This window comes from Callionymus lyra, chromosome 1 (genome assembly GCF_982586985.1).
Source record: "Callionymus lyra chromosome 1, fCalLyr1.hap1.1, whole genome shotgun sequence".
In the NCBI taxonomy this organism is placed as follows: Eukaryota; Metazoa; Chordata; class Actinopteri; order Syngnathiformes; family Callionymidae; genus Callionymus; species Callionymus lyra.
The window spans coordinates 8317571-8333969 of NC_141818.1; the positions used below are offsets into that span (position 1 = coordinate 8317571).

At 38.4% G+C, this 16399-nt stretch overlaps 1 protein-coding gene across 3 annotated transcripts in view; it reads left to right on the forward strand.

Annotated features, from left to right (window-relative positions):
* vps13a (vacuolar protein sorting 13 homolog A) overlaps nucleotides 1–16399 on the forward strand; it is a 38361-nt gene that overhangs the window by 17456 nt on the left and 4506 nt on the right. For 2 of the 3 annotated variants that reach the window (XM_087791719.1, XM_087791737.1), the window contains exons 39-68: nucleotides 288–469; nucleotides 542–685; nucleotides 1685–1894; nucleotides 2490–2633; nucleotides 2711–2812; nucleotides 2879–3031; nucleotides 3098–3356; nucleotides 3442–3602; nucleotides 3690–3793; nucleotides 5521–5830; nucleotides 6029–6165; nucleotides 6276–6570; nucleotides 8083–8187; nucleotides 8247–8393; nucleotides 8480–8611; nucleotides 8681–8814; nucleotides 9234–9302; nucleotides 10485–10617; nucleotides 11352–11409; nucleotides 11553–11724; nucleotides 11822–11975; nucleotides 13268–13414; nucleotides 13474–13555; nucleotides 13633–13702; nucleotides 13782–13896; nucleotides 13970–14083; nucleotides 15019–15164; nucleotides 15234–15315; nucleotides 15391–15504; nucleotides 15804–15879. In XM_087791719.1, the coding sequence (XP_087647845.1) occupies nucleotides 288–469; nucleotides 542–685; nucleotides 1685–1894; nucleotides 2490–2633; nucleotides 2711–2812; nucleotides 2879–3031; nucleotides 3098–3356; nucleotides 3442–3602; nucleotides 3690–3793; nucleotides 5521–5830; nucleotides 6029–6165; nucleotides 6276–6570; nucleotides 8083–8187; nucleotides 8247–8393; nucleotides 8480–8611; nucleotides 8681–8814; nucleotides 9234–9302; nucleotides 10485–10617; nucleotides 11352–11409; nucleotides 11553–11724; nucleotides 11822–11975; nucleotides 13268–13414; nucleotides 13474–13555; nucleotides 13633–13702; nucleotides 13782–13896; nucleotides 13970–14083; nucleotides 15019–15164; nucleotides 15234–15315; nucleotides 15391–15504; nucleotides 15804–15879 (4251 nt within the window). The remainder of the gene's footprint in view (nucleotides 1–287; nucleotides 470–541; nucleotides 686–1684; nucleotides 1895–2489; nucleotides 2634–2710; nucleotides 2813–2878; nucleotides 3032–3097; nucleotides 3357–3441; nucleotides 3603–3689; nucleotides 3794–5520; nucleotides 5831–6028; nucleotides 6166–6275; nucleotides 6571–8082; nucleotides 8188–8246; nucleotides 8394–8479; nucleotides 8612–8680; nucleotides 8815–9233; nucleotides 9303–10484; nucleotides 10618–11351; nucleotides 11410–11552; nucleotides 11725–11821; nucleotides 11976–13267; nucleotides 13415–13473; nucleotides 13556–13632; nucleotides 13703–13781; nucleotides 13897–13969; nucleotides 14084–15018; nucleotides 15165–15233; nucleotides 15316–15390; nucleotides 15505–15803; nucleotides 15880–16399) is intronic. The other variant, XM_087791728.1, reaches the window with a different exon arrangement.

The window sequence follows — 16399 nt, forward strand, 5'->3', positions numbered from 1 at the left end:
AGGCATGTCTAGAAAAGGCATCATAACATTTTTGTTGAACCATAATTAAGATTGTCGAGGTAATTAGATTAGAGTGCATAAATTCTGTGGTTGTGTTGAAGTTTTTTCTGCTGTTCAAGCAAATCATCCGTGTATAAGTCTGATCAAAGAATGAGTGTTGACTGTAGCTTGATACAATATATTTTAATGTGTAAAACTGCGCAAAAAATGGAATCTGTGAAACCATGATTAGCGAGGGAACGCTTAATATTTAATGTCGCCTGTGTTTATTCCTATCTTCTCTCCAGCTGCTCCGGCTGTTGTTTCCAAAACGGAAATCAACGTCGTGGTGCGGAACCCCGAGATCGTGTTCGTGGCCGACCTGACTCGTGCCGACGCCCCGGCCTTGGTGATGACCACCCAGTGTGAGCTGGTCATGAAGACCGACCCGGAGGCTTCACAGATGACGGCCGCCATCAAAGACCTGAAGGTTGATACTAGATGAACGGGACCATCAACTCCGCCAAACAACGATTGGAACGGTGTGTCTTTGGTGTTTCAGGTCGTCGCGTGTCCTTTCCTGAGAGAGAAGAGAGCGAACAACCTGACCACCATTCTTCAGCCGTGCCAGGTGTTTTTCCAGAGCTCTCAGACGCCCACCTCTGCCCAGGCTATGGAGGTGTCCATCAATGCTCTGACACTGAAGGTGGGTGTTCAAAGTACACGCATGAATCACACACATTATTTATTATATTGTATATTCACCGTATATATAAGCATTTATTCCCATATAAATGATCTAGTATCAGCTGTGACATGGGTTAAAAATGCTTAATGACTTCCAGTCCAATGATTTTTGTTAACCCAGGGTTGTCTAACTCAATCAATAAAGGGGGTGAAATATTTGAGCAGTTTTTTTTTTTCAAAATTTATATTTACCATTTTGTCTGCTCATTCTTGGGTCTCAATCTTTCTTAATCATCTCTTTGTTTTTTACTTCTTCACCAAATTCCTTCTCTCCAAGATCAGTTTTACTTTAATTGCAAGTCTCCCCATAGTTCAGGTTCATATCCAATTAGGGCCACAGGGATCATTTGCGCCCTTAAGCAGATTTTGTTTCGCAAGGTCTGTTATAAACTGTATTTTTCAAACACATGTTTGTGAAAAAACGAAACTTTCAAACTCCACAGAAGCTACCATGAGTCAAATATAATAATCTTATGAATTATTTGACAATATTGTGTTGACAAGGTTGATGATATTGAAGCTTTTAATTAGAATTATTCACTGAGACAACTCTCGTCCCTGTTCACATTTGGTCCCCACTTTATTTCTCTTTATCAAATGTGTTCCCTCCTCCAAACAGGTTTGCACACCGCTGGTATAATTGTTGACATCTTTAGTCTTTGTTCCTTATCTTATCTTAAACACTGACACTATTTATAGATCACAATATCAACACAGACATTAATCTACTTTGAGTTCAAGTCAACCGTAGTCAGCGTTGCCTTGAGTTTGACACGTGTGGTTTAACCCTTTCATGCATTAGAGTGGACACTGGTGTGTCTACTGACCAATGGTAAGCTTCACCTGTCAGTGCTTTATATTAAAGATTATAACGCGTATTAATAAAACGTTTTCTTTCCATAATTTAAGCATGTAAGGGTAAAATATTTCCGCGTCTCATCCGATCATCTTCGTCCAGGTGTCGCCGATCATCATCAACACAGTCATCACCATCCAGTCGGTGCTGACCCCCACAGCAGAAACTCAGGAGGAGCCTGACAGCCCCGTTCCAGTCAATCTGTGGGAGAAACGCAGCTGGAAGGATCTCAAATTGTGGTTCTTGGAAGAGGCCAGGGATGAAGACACGGGGTCGTTGACCCCTCTGATCCCTCAAGGGGAGTCGTTACAGGTATTTGACTTCTGGTCGTCTTGCATCTGTGCAACAAAACCCTTGTTTCTGTAGGTTATTAAAAAGTAATTATATTGATTTAAAAGAAAAACGTGGATTAACTATGTAAGCTTGATGGAACAAAAACCTTTTTTTTCATGATAGATTTTGATTATACAAACATCTAAATCAAATTTGAATCAGAATTAAATAGTAAAGTTAGAAAGGATGAACCAAACTGTCTTTTTATTTAACAGTCGGTGCACAAAGTCACGTCACTGGATGTTTTAAATGTAACGTGTTGTGACCCTGTGGCCCAGAAAATTGGGGAAACACAAGTTTCAGCAGAAGTGGTTGAAGGATGAGTGATTCAGGACCTGGTAAAAGTCTGTAGACGGCAAACACACAGAGGCATTTTGCAGCATCTGCAGAAAGAGCTTGAAACATGTAACAATATGCGTCAATGCGGTGAAATCACATGAGTCACAAGTTGTAAATTAAGGCAGGTTTTTGTCAGATGTTTTTTGTCAAAATATTTTTAAAAAGTAAAATTTTAAAAATGTGTGTTGATACCTGCTGAAACCCTGTGTAATAAAGGTGTCCTTCTGTTTAACAGCTGAGTATCAAGTCCATCTGCGTGACTCTGGAGGCTGGAGTCGGACACCGTACAGTTCCCATGCTCCTGGCAAAGTCTTGCTTCCAAGGGAACGTCAAAGACTGGTCCACTCTCATTAACTTGCACAGCGAGCTTAGCTTGGAGGTATATAGTGTGGAAAACCATCGCCGTCGTGTCGCATCTGTTTGCTCTTTTCATCTTAATAAGTCCGTCTGGTTCAGGTCCACTATTACAATGAGGTGATGGGAGTTTGGGAGCCGCTGCTGGAGCCGTTGGAAGACGAGACGCGAGATGGATTTAGACCCTGGAGTTTGGCGTTAAACGTAAAAACAAATGCTCAGTCATCATTTTTTCAACTTGTATTTAAAGTTCTCATTACTTGCAACCAGATGAAGAAGAAGCCAGTGAAGTACACCGGCGGCACAGATGAGATCGACTATCACGTCCCGGACTACAAGACGGTCATGGTCATCAGCAGTAAAGACCAGCTGAACATCACGCTCTCCAAATGTGGGCTGGCCATGCTGAGTAATTTAGGAACGGTAAGAAAAAAAGATGTCCTACTGGAGGCGACATCATCCGTGAAGACAAACTCATCCTCTCTCTAGGCGTTTGCTGAAGCTGCCAAACAAACATCAGAAGACTTTCAGACGGATGAAGCTCCCTTCGTGGTGAAGAACCGTCTGGGTCTGCCTGTGTTCGTCCGCCACAGCGAGCTGTTTCGACCCATGGTGCGGCAGAGCAACGACCACACGGTGGAATTGCAGGACGGCCAAACCCTCGGCATGGATTATTTCACCGCGACAGACGCCGATCAGTTCTCAGCTATGATCTCCTTGAGTGGGAAAGACTACTACATCCAACCAGGCGAGACTCTCACGACATCTCTAGAACTTCCACAAATATTTAAAAGTGATTTTAGTTGTAGTTGCTGATTTGTTTGTTGCTTCAGCTCCGGCCGGCCACACCTCAACCAGCATCATACCGCTGATCAAAGTGGGCCGAGGCATGTACAGCGTTACGCACAAGGACTCCGGCGTCACTCGCTTCCTTGTCTGTCAAATTTACTCTGTGGAGGGAAGCAAGTACGTCAAGATTCGCTCTCCGTTCCAGGTACGTCACAGGCTTCAATCATGTCAACTTTACTCCCAATAAAGAGTTTGATTGTATATGTTTTCTTCTGATTTTTTTTATATATAGATCATCAATCATTTCACAATCCCATTCAAAGTCTTTGAAGGCTCAACGTGTTTGGGGACAGCTCTTCCCACAGAGGAGTTTTGTGTTCCTCTGGACTCCTACAGGTGAGACCACCTTTATAACAACACTTTCTCAGCATTCATTTAGTCTTTCTTACTAACTATGTAAAACTCAATCACACAAGGGGCCAAAATCTTTTATATAATTCAAAGTCACGGGCCAAACAAAGTTTACCTTAAGGAATATAGGAGTCTATCTCTGGAACAAATGCAGTTTTACTCTTATCTTAAACTGACATCTATATAGATGGACAATAATATACTTTTATTTTGAGTGGACTGTCTGTCTTGTGGTATGAGTTTGTTGCCTTTGTCTTTTGAATAATGACTAATGTTTCAATTCTTAACTTAATTTCACTGGCAATGTGAGGGAGTCAACAAATATAACTTCTCTCTGGAGAGAAAACTCTTTTACCTATATTGCGATTCAGTTGAAATTTTGTTGGTAACAGTTGTGGTAAGTCATTGTATAGAAGAGTTGTGTATTGGTAAGAATCTGGTGATACCATACTAAATCATGATAAAGGATCAACAATATGTTATGTTGTCATACTATAGAAACGTATATATGTAGTATTGTCGAATACTTGACTCTGGCGTTGTGTAATTTACAGAACACATGACTTTTGATGAAGTCGTAACTACTTCAATTTGTTTTGAAACCAAAATATGTCCAAACATCAGCTTTAAAAGCTGCTGGAGCCAACTGTATCCTCTCGTCCTCAGTCATTTTTAGGATCTCGATGGATTTGATTGTTTCTTTAGCTGTGGAGGACGTAATAACGGCTGCCATCTAGTGGCCGGAAGTTTAATTGCAACACAAAAATGAACAAACCCCATCAATTATGTTAATTGTTAATTTAAAAATCAAATTGTATACAATTGAAATTGCAACACAAAAATGTACACACTGTGAATATTGCTGTTTGTCAGTTGTCAATAGATAAAAAACATCTAAATTAAAAAAAAAAAAACTTTATTAAAACATCAATGAACAACAGACTTAGAAAATACAGCACTCATTCATTCTGTGACGCTTTATCTCTCATGGGGGTTGGAGGGGGCTGCATTCTATCCAAGTTTCTTTGGGCAAGAGGCGGGGGACACCCTGAACAGGATGCCAGTCTGTCGCAGGACACACAAAGACCCACAACAATTCAAAAAAACACTCGTACCCCAATCAACCTTTCCTATGTTTTTGAACTGTATAATGAATATCACACAAATTACTGCAAAAATCTGAATAAGAATGGCTACACTAATGCAGTATGTAACCAGATTTATGCACATTTAACACAAGTAAAGCAGCAAAAAAAAACACAATGAAAGGTTCTGTCTCTGTACACTTTTGTTTCTGCTGCCACCTACTGTAGAGTTGATGTATGTTTTTCTACTTTTTAAAATGTAATTCTATCACCATGTAATATCACATACATGTGCTCAAAGTAAGTAAGTAAGTAAGTAATATTTATTTATATAGCGCTTTTCGAGACCAGGGTCACAAAGCGCTTAAACAATCAAAACAATACTCAAAAAAGTATATACTTTAAAGATCAAGATAATACTGAGAACAACACAGGAGTTCCAGAAAATCAAATTAACATTTGAGTTTCGAATTAGTTTGGGGTTTACTGCTCAGGTTTTCTCTCAGAGAAATCAAGACAAAATGTTAGTTTGAGTTAATTTATTATTTGATTTATTATTCTTAAAACAAACCAGAAACAATCCTGCAACTCCTCATCCACTCTAACGTCTCTCTTCTTGTCCACCAGGTCGGAGCTCAGCCTCCAGCCTGTATTCGGTGACGGCGCCGACGAGCCGCTGTACGACTGCTCCGAGGGCTTCAGTTACGAAGACATCAACAGCCTGCCGTCAGAGACGCGTCTCCAGCAGAAGTGTCGCTACCACGGCGAGGAGGCGGGTGGCGTCATGACCATCAACATGGTGCCCGTGAAGGACGCCGTCACGTTCAAAGACACGGGAGGTGTCGGCGAGAACTTTGACGTTCCATTCGTGTTGCACTTGTGGCCTTCTATCCTGCTGCGCAACCTGCTGCCTTATCCAATCGTCTGCGAGATAAAGGTATGAGTGATTTTTTAACATTAATCTCAATTTAATATTAATTAATCTAATCTATGATTAATGAACCTTTTTGTGGTTGCATTGTATTGCATTTACGATGGGTTTGTGATCGTGTGGACAAAGATTTCTCTCCACAGTAATACAAGAAGTTCTTAAAAAAGTGATGAATCAGCTGTTTCTTGCTCCCCTGATCAACAGGACAGCGGGGCGGCGGTGCCCGAGGCCACTTTAGATCCGGGACACTCGGCTCAGTTCCACACAGCCGTCATCAACCAGTCAAGTCTCAACCTGCTCCTACTTAACTACCTGGCCCAGGATTGGTCTTCTAACTACAGGTCTCTTACCTTTTGAGCTTTATTTTTTTTTAAAATGTGTTGCTAGATTTTTATTTTCCGGATGTGATGAAGATATTTCCCATGAAATAAACGCATCCTTTCCATATCAGTCTCCGCAGCGACCAGGAGGAGATCACCTTCATCGTCTTCCAGTCGCTCCGGGAGGCAGAAGAGGAGGACATGGAAGGGACGGAAAGGAAAAAGGCAGAGCTGGACATCGCGGTGCACGTGAAATACGACCAGGGACAAACCGTTGTTGCCTTTCACTCGCCGTACTGGATGGTGAACAAGACCAACCGTCTGCTCCAGTACAAGGCAGACGACATCCATCGCAAGCATCCTCCAGACTACGACATGCCTCTGCTCTTCTCCTTCAAACCTCGCTACTTCTTCAGGAACAACAAGGTACGACAAGACCCGAGTGTTTTAGAAAGCTGCCTTTAAATGCAATTTATTGATATTATTATTATTGAATAGAAGATCAAATTCTTTAAAGGGTGGTTGTAATTAGCCTATAGACTTAAAAAAAAAAAAAAAAAATAGTGGTCTCTTTCATAGCATTTATTGATTCCCGTTTTTAATGATCGGACTACTGTTTTTTTTTTTAAACAACTTTGATTTTATTTTAATTTACTCTACAGTACATGCAACAATAGGACCTGAAGATCATCAACTTTATCTGTATTAGTGAAATCGTGAAATATTTCAGTGGCACGTATATTGAATGCATCAATGACCCAAGGCCCAAATAAGGCCGGCCAGGTCATTTTATGTACGTAACGTAAATGAATATTCATGTTGCTATGGCGATCTTTAAAGATTAGATAAGGCACTGAGATTATAGATGCAAACAATACAGGTAAAACTGGAATTTGTTTGGTGAAAGAAGAAAAAAATTATTAAAGATATTAGGGTAAATTGAGTCTTAAAAAATTAAAAGAAAATATCAAAATTCTACGTTGTGTCAGGTAAATAAACATCTTGTTCGTCTGCGACTTAGACTGCTAGATTTACACCCCTGGCTCAAACTTAAACTTTTAAATAATTGATAAAAAAAAGACAAAACTAGTATATATTCATAGTCATTGTGAACAATTAAAAATGTAATGTACAACCACAAGGAGGAGCAAAACATGCGTCTTATTTTGTGTCATGTTATATGATGCATGTAATGTAATGTCATATAACATAGCCTGTTGTCACAATACTTAAATATGATTCTTTAAATAAGAAACTAATAACAAAATATATGTCATGTAACATACTGTATTTAGACTTCTCAGGAAAGGATGAAAAAAACAAATGTGTAAATATATATATATATATATATATATATATATATATATATATATATATTTATATTGTTTTCATATTCGTATATCTTTTAATTGTGATTAATCACATAATTTCCTTGATTAATCACAATTAATGGCATTGTATAAGCCAAGTAAAATTATTTCAAAATTAGCTTAAAGTGCACTTTTGGGAAAATGTTGGCTGCCTTGGTGCTTGGTTCTGTTTTTCTATTGTTTATTCTGTGTGTTATTTTATGTCATTCTATTATTCTGTACTGACGTTAAAACAATCCTATGATGTGTTTACAACATTGGCAATAAACACATTTAACATCCGCACTGGTCAATACTACATATTTAGTGTAATTGTAAAAAAAAAAATCCTTTTATGATTTAGTATCTAAATAAAATTGGGCATTTTTCTCTTGGAAGATACAATTTCGCATTTGAGCTACTAGTTTTATTTCGCCATTAAATAAATTTCTAATGTTTAATGCGTTAACTCCCCCAAGAATTGTTAACTTTCCCAGCCCTAATAATAAAAAAAGAATTAATTTTGTACTGGTTTTCTTGAAAGCTTTGATTTGTTTCATGGTTAATAACAATCCGTCTCCTTCCCCAGGTCCGACTCATGATCTCGGACAGTGAACTCTCGGACGACTTCTCTCTGGACACGGTGGGCAGTCACGGGGATGTGAAATGTAAAGGCCGATACAAAGACTACAAGGTGAGCACGAGTCCTCGTTGCTGTCGTCAATCGCTGACCGTCTCTGTTCTCTTGTCAAGGTCGGCGTGAAGATCGACGCCAGCAGCTTCAGTTTGACCCGCATCGTCACCTTCGTGCCGTTCTACATGCTGGTCAACAAAACCAAACACACCGTCTTCGTCTGCGAGAAAGGACAAGAGAACTGGACCGAGGCTCAACCAGAACAGGTCACATGTCTGAACGTTTGTTAGTTTTTGTTTCAAGAAAGAAAAGAATCTTTGATTAAAGTTTGGATTTTTGTTCATGTCTTCAGCTGGCCATTCCTTTCTGGCCGGAAAACGACACCAAGCTCGTACAAATCAAAGTGGAAGGATGTTTGTCTCCACCTCGCACTATTGACTTCACTCGTCCGGAGAACTGCTTGTTGTTGCACTTGGACAACTCGGTAAGTTCTTATCATTCAAGTGATTAGAGAGTCGGTAACATCTCACCTGCGTCTCTTTCTCCATGGTAGCTCGTCGGCATCAACGTGCACGTCAACCTGTCGGAACATTCCGCCACCATACGCTTCTCCGAGTACATCGACGGCGCCGCTCCTTTCCTTCTCATCAACCACACCGAGAGCCAGACCTTGCTGTTCCATCAGAGGTGAGGAAAGATCTCAGGATCTAAGATGGTCTGAAGCAGAAACAGGACCTCACATAATCACAATAACATGTTTTTAATCCGAGAATTATGGGTAAAAAACTGTTTTTTCGGACGATCGTCAAACAATTTGCAGGTCACGCTGGTTGATCTGGTTAATCTGAACACATAGTTACTAGTTTATCATATAGATTTTTTTTAAATTATAAGTTTCATTAGAATTATTTTAAGTCCTTTAAGATTAATCTGAAAATGTCAATGCAATGTTAACTTTTAACATTATGTGTGTGTGTGTGCATGAGATGTATTAACATGTCTTTGTTTCCAAGATCAAGCAGCTGCCAGGATGTGAGCCTTGTTTTTGTTTTTGTTTTTGTTTTGCTGATGACAGCCCTTGTGTCTTTGTGTTGTGGCTCATGCAGCGCACGGACAGAGTCCAATTGGGTTCCCGACGAGCTGCTCGACCTCTCCTTCTCAGAGGAGGAGGACAGGTAGAAACGTACAAATGAGGGGGAACTCTTCCGACGCACCCTGAACTCCTAGAGAAAATTATTATTAATTAATTATATACAATTAACAAAAAAAACGATTCTTGAAAATTGATCTACTGCCATCTAGTGGAAGATTTTTTGTTTTGTTTTGCCACCTTAACATTTTCGTCTTAATTGGCAATTAAAGGACTAACACCAGATTTCAGAGTGTGATCGGAAAAATAGTTCAGGTTTTTAAAGTTAGTAAGTGATCGCTTCACATTTTGTTCTTTTTTGTCTTTGTGTAATCTGCTCCTGTAACCACCGTATACACACACACACATGAATATATATATATATAGAGAGATATATCTCTCTATATATACATATATAGATACAGATATACAGTATATATTCAATTTTATTTCAAGTTTCATATCATTAAGTTCAGTGTTGACAGCCTCCTGCTGTGACAGGCTGGGAGGGTGGATAGAAGGTAGACAGATGGATGGAGAAAACGGTAGGGGAGGATTTAGTGAGAGAAAATTATATATATATTAACTGTGTATTGTTTTTTTGATTGTTAAAGCGCTTTGTGACCCTGGTATGGAAAGGTGCTTTACAAATAACCCTTACTTACTTACTTACTTCAGGGCAGACGGTCCATGTATACAGGTCAATATGAAGGGAGGGTCATATAAAACACGATGGGTAGAAGATAATATAAATAAAAAGAAAGGAGCAGATTAGACATTTCCAACTATGACACTGTTTCCCTGATCCTGTGGTTTCCTGTCAAGTGTGGAATCGTCTCTCCTCGTAGATGTGCTGGTTCTCGGTTGGCTGGTTGGGAAATCTCCCGACAAGAGTCACACCTGCTGCTGCTTCCTGTTCTTCATTGACCTGTGTTTCTATTTCTCCATCCTCATCCGTCTGTAGCCGAAAGCTTCTCCTCCGAGTCGCATCCTTCGCTGTCTTTGTCCGCTTTCTGTTGTTTTTTTTAACCTTACAAGAACAATGTCTAACTTTATTCGTCCAAGCGTGTTCTCGGCCGTCCAGGTGCTTTGGCGCTGCTCGTTCCTTTTCTATTTCCGTCCGTGTTTTGAGGTTTCTATGGTAGAAGATGGTGGTTGGGACCCCTTCCTTTTTTTTAACCCTTTTTGTTCAGTGTTTCTAAACATGTTTTGTTTAATTCTGCTGTAGCTCTCAGAAGGAGGTGGAGCACGAAGAGCTGGAGGCTGGAAAAGCTGTTTACTACACCTGGGCTGAACCGACCGGGTCACGAGAACTTTACTGGAAATGGGGAAAATACAGCGGGAAGCTGACCTGTGAAGAGGTACTGGATCAAAACCCTTTCTCTGCTTTAAGGTCAAGGAGTGTCTTAGATTATGAGTAGTCCTGTCATCTGCCAGACTCTTGAGTTGTGACAATTGAATTTAAGCTTCATCATGTTTATAATCAGAGACTCATTGACATTTCAGGGAGGTGATTTAATTAAGATTTTATTGAGAGAAATCCATTCAATAAATAAAGGACAATAATATTTAATCTAAACCAATGGCCTTTTGCTTGTGTTTATCTGGTCATAGTGTAACAACACCTTCTTCTTTAAACCAAAAACAAACTTATTTTCGAGTTTCCTGTTTTATTTTGTTCCTTTTTAGAGATTCTTTAAAGCTGTTTAAATTGTGTATACAACTTATTCTAACTGTTTACAATTTTCTTTCACATTTTATGCCTGTTTTCTATCTTACACACATTGTTATAATATACGCTTAATTAAACAGAAACATTTCTTACCCCTTACATTTTCTTTTTACATTTTTAATTGTAGTTTTTATTTATTTATTTTCTTATCTAAAAAATAACCTGTACCATATAATCTTAATATAAGTGTATTTATAAACATTTATTTAGAGTTATGTGTTATCAAATATTCTCTTGTATATCTTATTGTTTTAGATGATCTTTTGCAGTTTTCCCCCCATATTGAGGCCTGTGTTCTCAATGTGGCTCCATGTATTACTCGTATAATAAGTATAATTAATGTTTCTCTTTTTACACTTCTAGGACCAACGACAAGATATAAGCAATGAGGGGAAATTGTTTGTAATCTCCTTTTTTGAAGGTAATACAACATATTTTCAAACGTGAATAACTTTGTCACATCCATCAGTGCATCTGTTTCAATAAGTATTGTTGAGACAAAATCATATTTAAGAAATCACATGTTTGTCTCCCAACATTTCAAGCGGTCTTGTCTGTGTTCAGGTCTGCAGCGTGTTGTGTTGTTCACCGAGCAGCTGGACATGTATAAGGTGTTGTGTGAGAGTGAGAAGGCTCAGCTGGCCGACCAGGAATATATCGTGTCGCTGCAGAACGTCGGCGTGTCACTGGTCAACAACTCCACCGGGCAGGAGGTCTCCTTCATTGGGATCACAAGGTTTGTAATTATAAATTGTCATTCCAGCTCTAAAGTCTCTCAAAGACACCGATAGAAACGTGTTATTTTGCTCTTCCCTGTGGTTGTCGTGTCACAGCTCTGACGTGGTCTGGGAGTATAAGCCGAAGAAGAAGAACCGCTGGAAAGCTGTCACGATCAGTGAGGCTGAAATGCTGGAAAACAGCTACCAAGACTACATCAGCACCGGACCTGCCGATAATGAGGTTAAAAACCTGGAAAACCACTTCCAGGTCAGAATGAATCCTCTCTGTTACACTTCAACCAAGGAGGCTCTTTGTTATTAAAGTCCTAAAAACTGGTTTAAAATTAAAATATACTTTAACATGTAGACCAGGAGTGTAAGTAAGACATTTATATTTGTAATGTGCCTTTTCTCAGGCCATGGTCACAAAGCTCTTAAAAAACAAAACAAAACAATACACAAAAATACATACAAATTTAAAACAAATTTAAAATGCCAAGACAACAGAGTAACAAACACAACTGCCCCAAGATAATTAAGAAAAAGCCTGCTCAAATAAAAAGCTCTTAAGATGTTTCTTGAAGGAGTCAGTAGATCATCAAACACAGAGATTGTTCCAAAGCTTAGGAGCAACAGTCTGGAAGGATTTCTCTCCTCTGGTCCTGAACCGTGTTCAGGAACCATCAGTAGATTCTGATCCACAGACCTCAGAGCCCGAGCTGGGGTGTAAGGCTGGATCAGATCAGTGATGTAAGGAGGAGTCTGACCATGAATAGATAAGAACCAGAATTTTAAAGTTGATCCTGAAAGAAATTGGCAGCCAGTGAAGAGATTTAAGTATCGGAGAAATGTGAGTTCTTCTACTAGAGCGGGTCATAATTCTTACTGCAGGCGAGACAGCTCCTTCTTGTTAAGACACCAAAATAATCTGTCACAAGAAAACACAAACGCATAAATCGTGTGACACCATTTTCCTGAGTTTAGAGATTTTCCTCAGTTGAAGGAAATAGACTTTGGTCAGTTTCCTGCAGTGTTGAACTAGAGACATGTCTTTATCAAATACAACACCCAGGTTTCTCAGGCTCAGTTTGACAGACTGCTGAAGGAGATCTCCAGAGGGATTAATAAGGTCCATCTAATCTAATTTAAGTCAATTTAGTTCTAACTCAACCCTGGATTTCATCATCAGGCGCAATAACCAGAGTTTCAGTTGAGGTCAAACAAAGTCTTTATTTACAAAACTGTCTCAAACATGAAGTAAGAGTCCGATCGCAATATTGTCTTTCAATTTTTTGATTTTTCTTAATTTACTCTGTGTTGTGTCAATCTTCTTCAAACTTTACAATCTAACTCCTTCATCATCACTTTTACTTTTGATACTTGTTGACGTCCATACTCTTTTCCTTATCTTATCTTAAACACTGACATCTTGATTAACATTAACATTAATCTACTTTGGTAATGTGAGTGTAAATGAGCTGCTTAACAGGGGTCTTCGCTCCGTGAGTCCTTTCTAGTGTTTTCTGTCTGGATTGTGATCTTATTCCTTCCCTTCTTCAGGTGTCCTTCACGCCAAACGGTTGTGACATGCGGATGTTCCAGCCGGTGGACGCTCCTCTACGACGACATTTCATCCCCGGTGTGAAGGTGGAGTACAGTGTGTCGCCACGGCAACACTCCTATCGTGTCCAGATCCATCGCATACAGGTGAGAACACACCCTCAGTCGCCAAAGTGCTTTCTCTAAACTCTCGGTCCCTCGTTCAGATCCAGAACCAGCTGCCAGGCGCCATCTTTCCCTACGTTTTCTACCCTGTGAAGCTGCCAAAGTCGATCGCCATGGACTCTGGTATCTTCCCAAACCATAGCAGTATCCGCCTTTATAGTGTTTCTTTTATTTAACCTCTATTTATGTTTTCCTTGCAGAACCGAAGCCTCTGACGGATATCTGCATCGTGACGAGGACAGCCGGACACTCGGACATCTCCCGCATCAAGTACACATTCTCCATTATTTTAAGAATGTTTGAGGTTAAATCTTAACGTTTGCTGATACAAATGACTTTCTTCTGACAGGTACTTCAAAGTTCTGATTCAAGAAATGGATCTTAAGCTTGACCTGGGTTTCCTCTACGCCCTCTTGGACCTGATCGCTCAAGAGAACGGCAGCATCGTCACCTCGGAGCAAGAGGTCGACTCTTGACTCTATTTGTGGATTTTTATATTTCACTCATGTCTTTAAACATTGATCCTTCTTGTTTCAGGTGGAACTGTTTGAAAAGGACATTGAGTATATAAAGACAGAGATTAACCAGTTCTCTGCTGCTGACACTTCTCCAATAAGCCTTTATGAATACTTCCACATTTCCCCCATCAAGGTATTTCACTACTTTTTTAAATGTTTTTTTACGATGAAATATTGCCTCACTTTAATGAAAAATATGTCTCCATTAAAACCAGAAGAATATTCTTTCATAGAGCTAGGATTAAAAGAGTGTAAATTAAGATTTTATGTTACATCAATTGGAAATACACATATTAAAAGGGCTTCTCAAAGGCTTCTTTTTTTTTTAACATTACGTGATTAAAGTTGTATATAATACATTTATTACAATATTATAGTCGTATATTTTACATACATTGCGAGATAAAGCCTTAATTAAATCACTTAATGCAACATTGTTAGTATTTTTTCTAAGATAAATGAAATAGATTATTAAGATGTATTACGTTAATTATGATAATATTTACATTTATTTTGAGATGTTGTATATATTTCTGTTTATTACGATATTAAAGTTGATATGTTGACTACAAGATTCTTTTTGTAATTATTTTTCAAGGTTATTTACATTCATTAGAATATTAAACTCGCATACATTTAATAAATCAAAAGACTATTACATTTATTACAAGATAAGAGTTGTACATATTACATTTACAACAAGATTTGTTTTATTTTATTACAAGATAATTATTGTATATATTATATTTACAACACATTTATTTACATTTATTACGAGATAAAGTTATATATATATTACATTTATAAAAGATTATTTACATTTACTATGAGATTTAAGTTAAGTAATTAAATGTAAATGTAATATGTACATTTATTATGAGATTAAAGTCATATATATTACATTACAGATAATTTTTTATTTTATTACAAGATAATAATTGTGTATATTATATATACAACAACATTATTTACATTTATTACATGATTAAAATTCAAAGTTTTGTCAAAAAGGTGTGTTAAGTCAGTTGATCTGAGGAATCTAAACAATCGTCTTGGATGTATTTGCAGCTTCACCTCAGTTTCTCTCTGAGCTCCGGGGGTGAAGACGGCATGAAGAAGAAACGGGATACGGAGCTCATTCCAGTCCAGTCCTTGAATCTGCTGCTGAAGAGCATCGGCGCGACGCTCACCGACGTGCAGGACGTGGTCTTCAAGTACGTATCCCTGCAAAATAAAAGCCTGTCATTTGAAATCTGTCCTTCAAAGTAGCTGTTGTTTTGTAGGCTCGCCTTTTTCGAGATGACCTTCCAGTTTTGTACCACGCAGCAGCTGCAGTGGGAAGTCATCGGACATTACTCCAAACAGGTGCAGTATTTTATGATCACAACAATATGTGTAACTTATTCTGTTTTTCTCATAGTTGAACCTTTTATTTTGTAGGCCATTAAACAGATGTACGTGCTGGTGTTGGGCCTGGACGTACTTGGAAACCCCTTCGGACTCATCCGAGGACTTTCTGAGGGAGTGGAGGCTTTTTTCTATGAGCCGTACCAGGTATTGCAGAAATAAAACGTGGTAAAATGCAATTTAATTCTGATAAATATGTCCCTAAACCATGTTTTTTTGCATTATGGCTGCAAATAAAAATGTTCAGTTTTCCTCATAGTCTCCTGTAAATAGTCCCTGATGAGTTAATAATGATTTCCTGTTTCCATTTTTAGCCAGTTTAACGTAAAGTTATGGTTAAAACAATCTTCTGGCTTGAATAAAAACTTCATGAACTGTCTAATCTGAGATTACCGATCTGTTTAATTTTTAAATGTTGATTTAAGGGTTTATTTGTGTTTGTCTAGGGAGCGATCCAGGGACCAGAAGAGTTTGTCGAGGGTATGGCTCTCGGCGTGAAGGCCTTGGTTGGTGGAGCCGTTGGTGAGTTTATGAAGCATGGTTGTGTACTAGTTAGGCACTAGTTACTCACTAGTTAGGCCCTCTGGTTTCCTCCCAAAATGATCAAATGTATAAGAGGATAACTTGGTATGAATAAACTAAAATATATTTGTTGTTGTACTGTTACTCTGATGGCATTTTACTTAAGAACAAGTAAATAAATCAGCCTGAAAATCATCTGAAGTAGGAGTAAAACATTAAAAAATCCCAATCTAGATGATATTATTTAAATATGTATGCTAGTGCTACCGCTACTGCTAATGCTAACGCTAAGTTCAATTCCCCCCACTATGTATACAAGGATCGTCGTCACAGAAAATTCACAGTTGAAAAATATTAGAATAAACATACAGTTCATATGTTCAAATAAATTATAAGTAATAATTAAAAAAAATTACCAAAAAACAATAAAAGGAAATCTTATAATAAATATTAAACATAATTAACAATTTGAATATGACAATCATTAGTAGGAGTACAAAAAAACACAACAGTACAAATA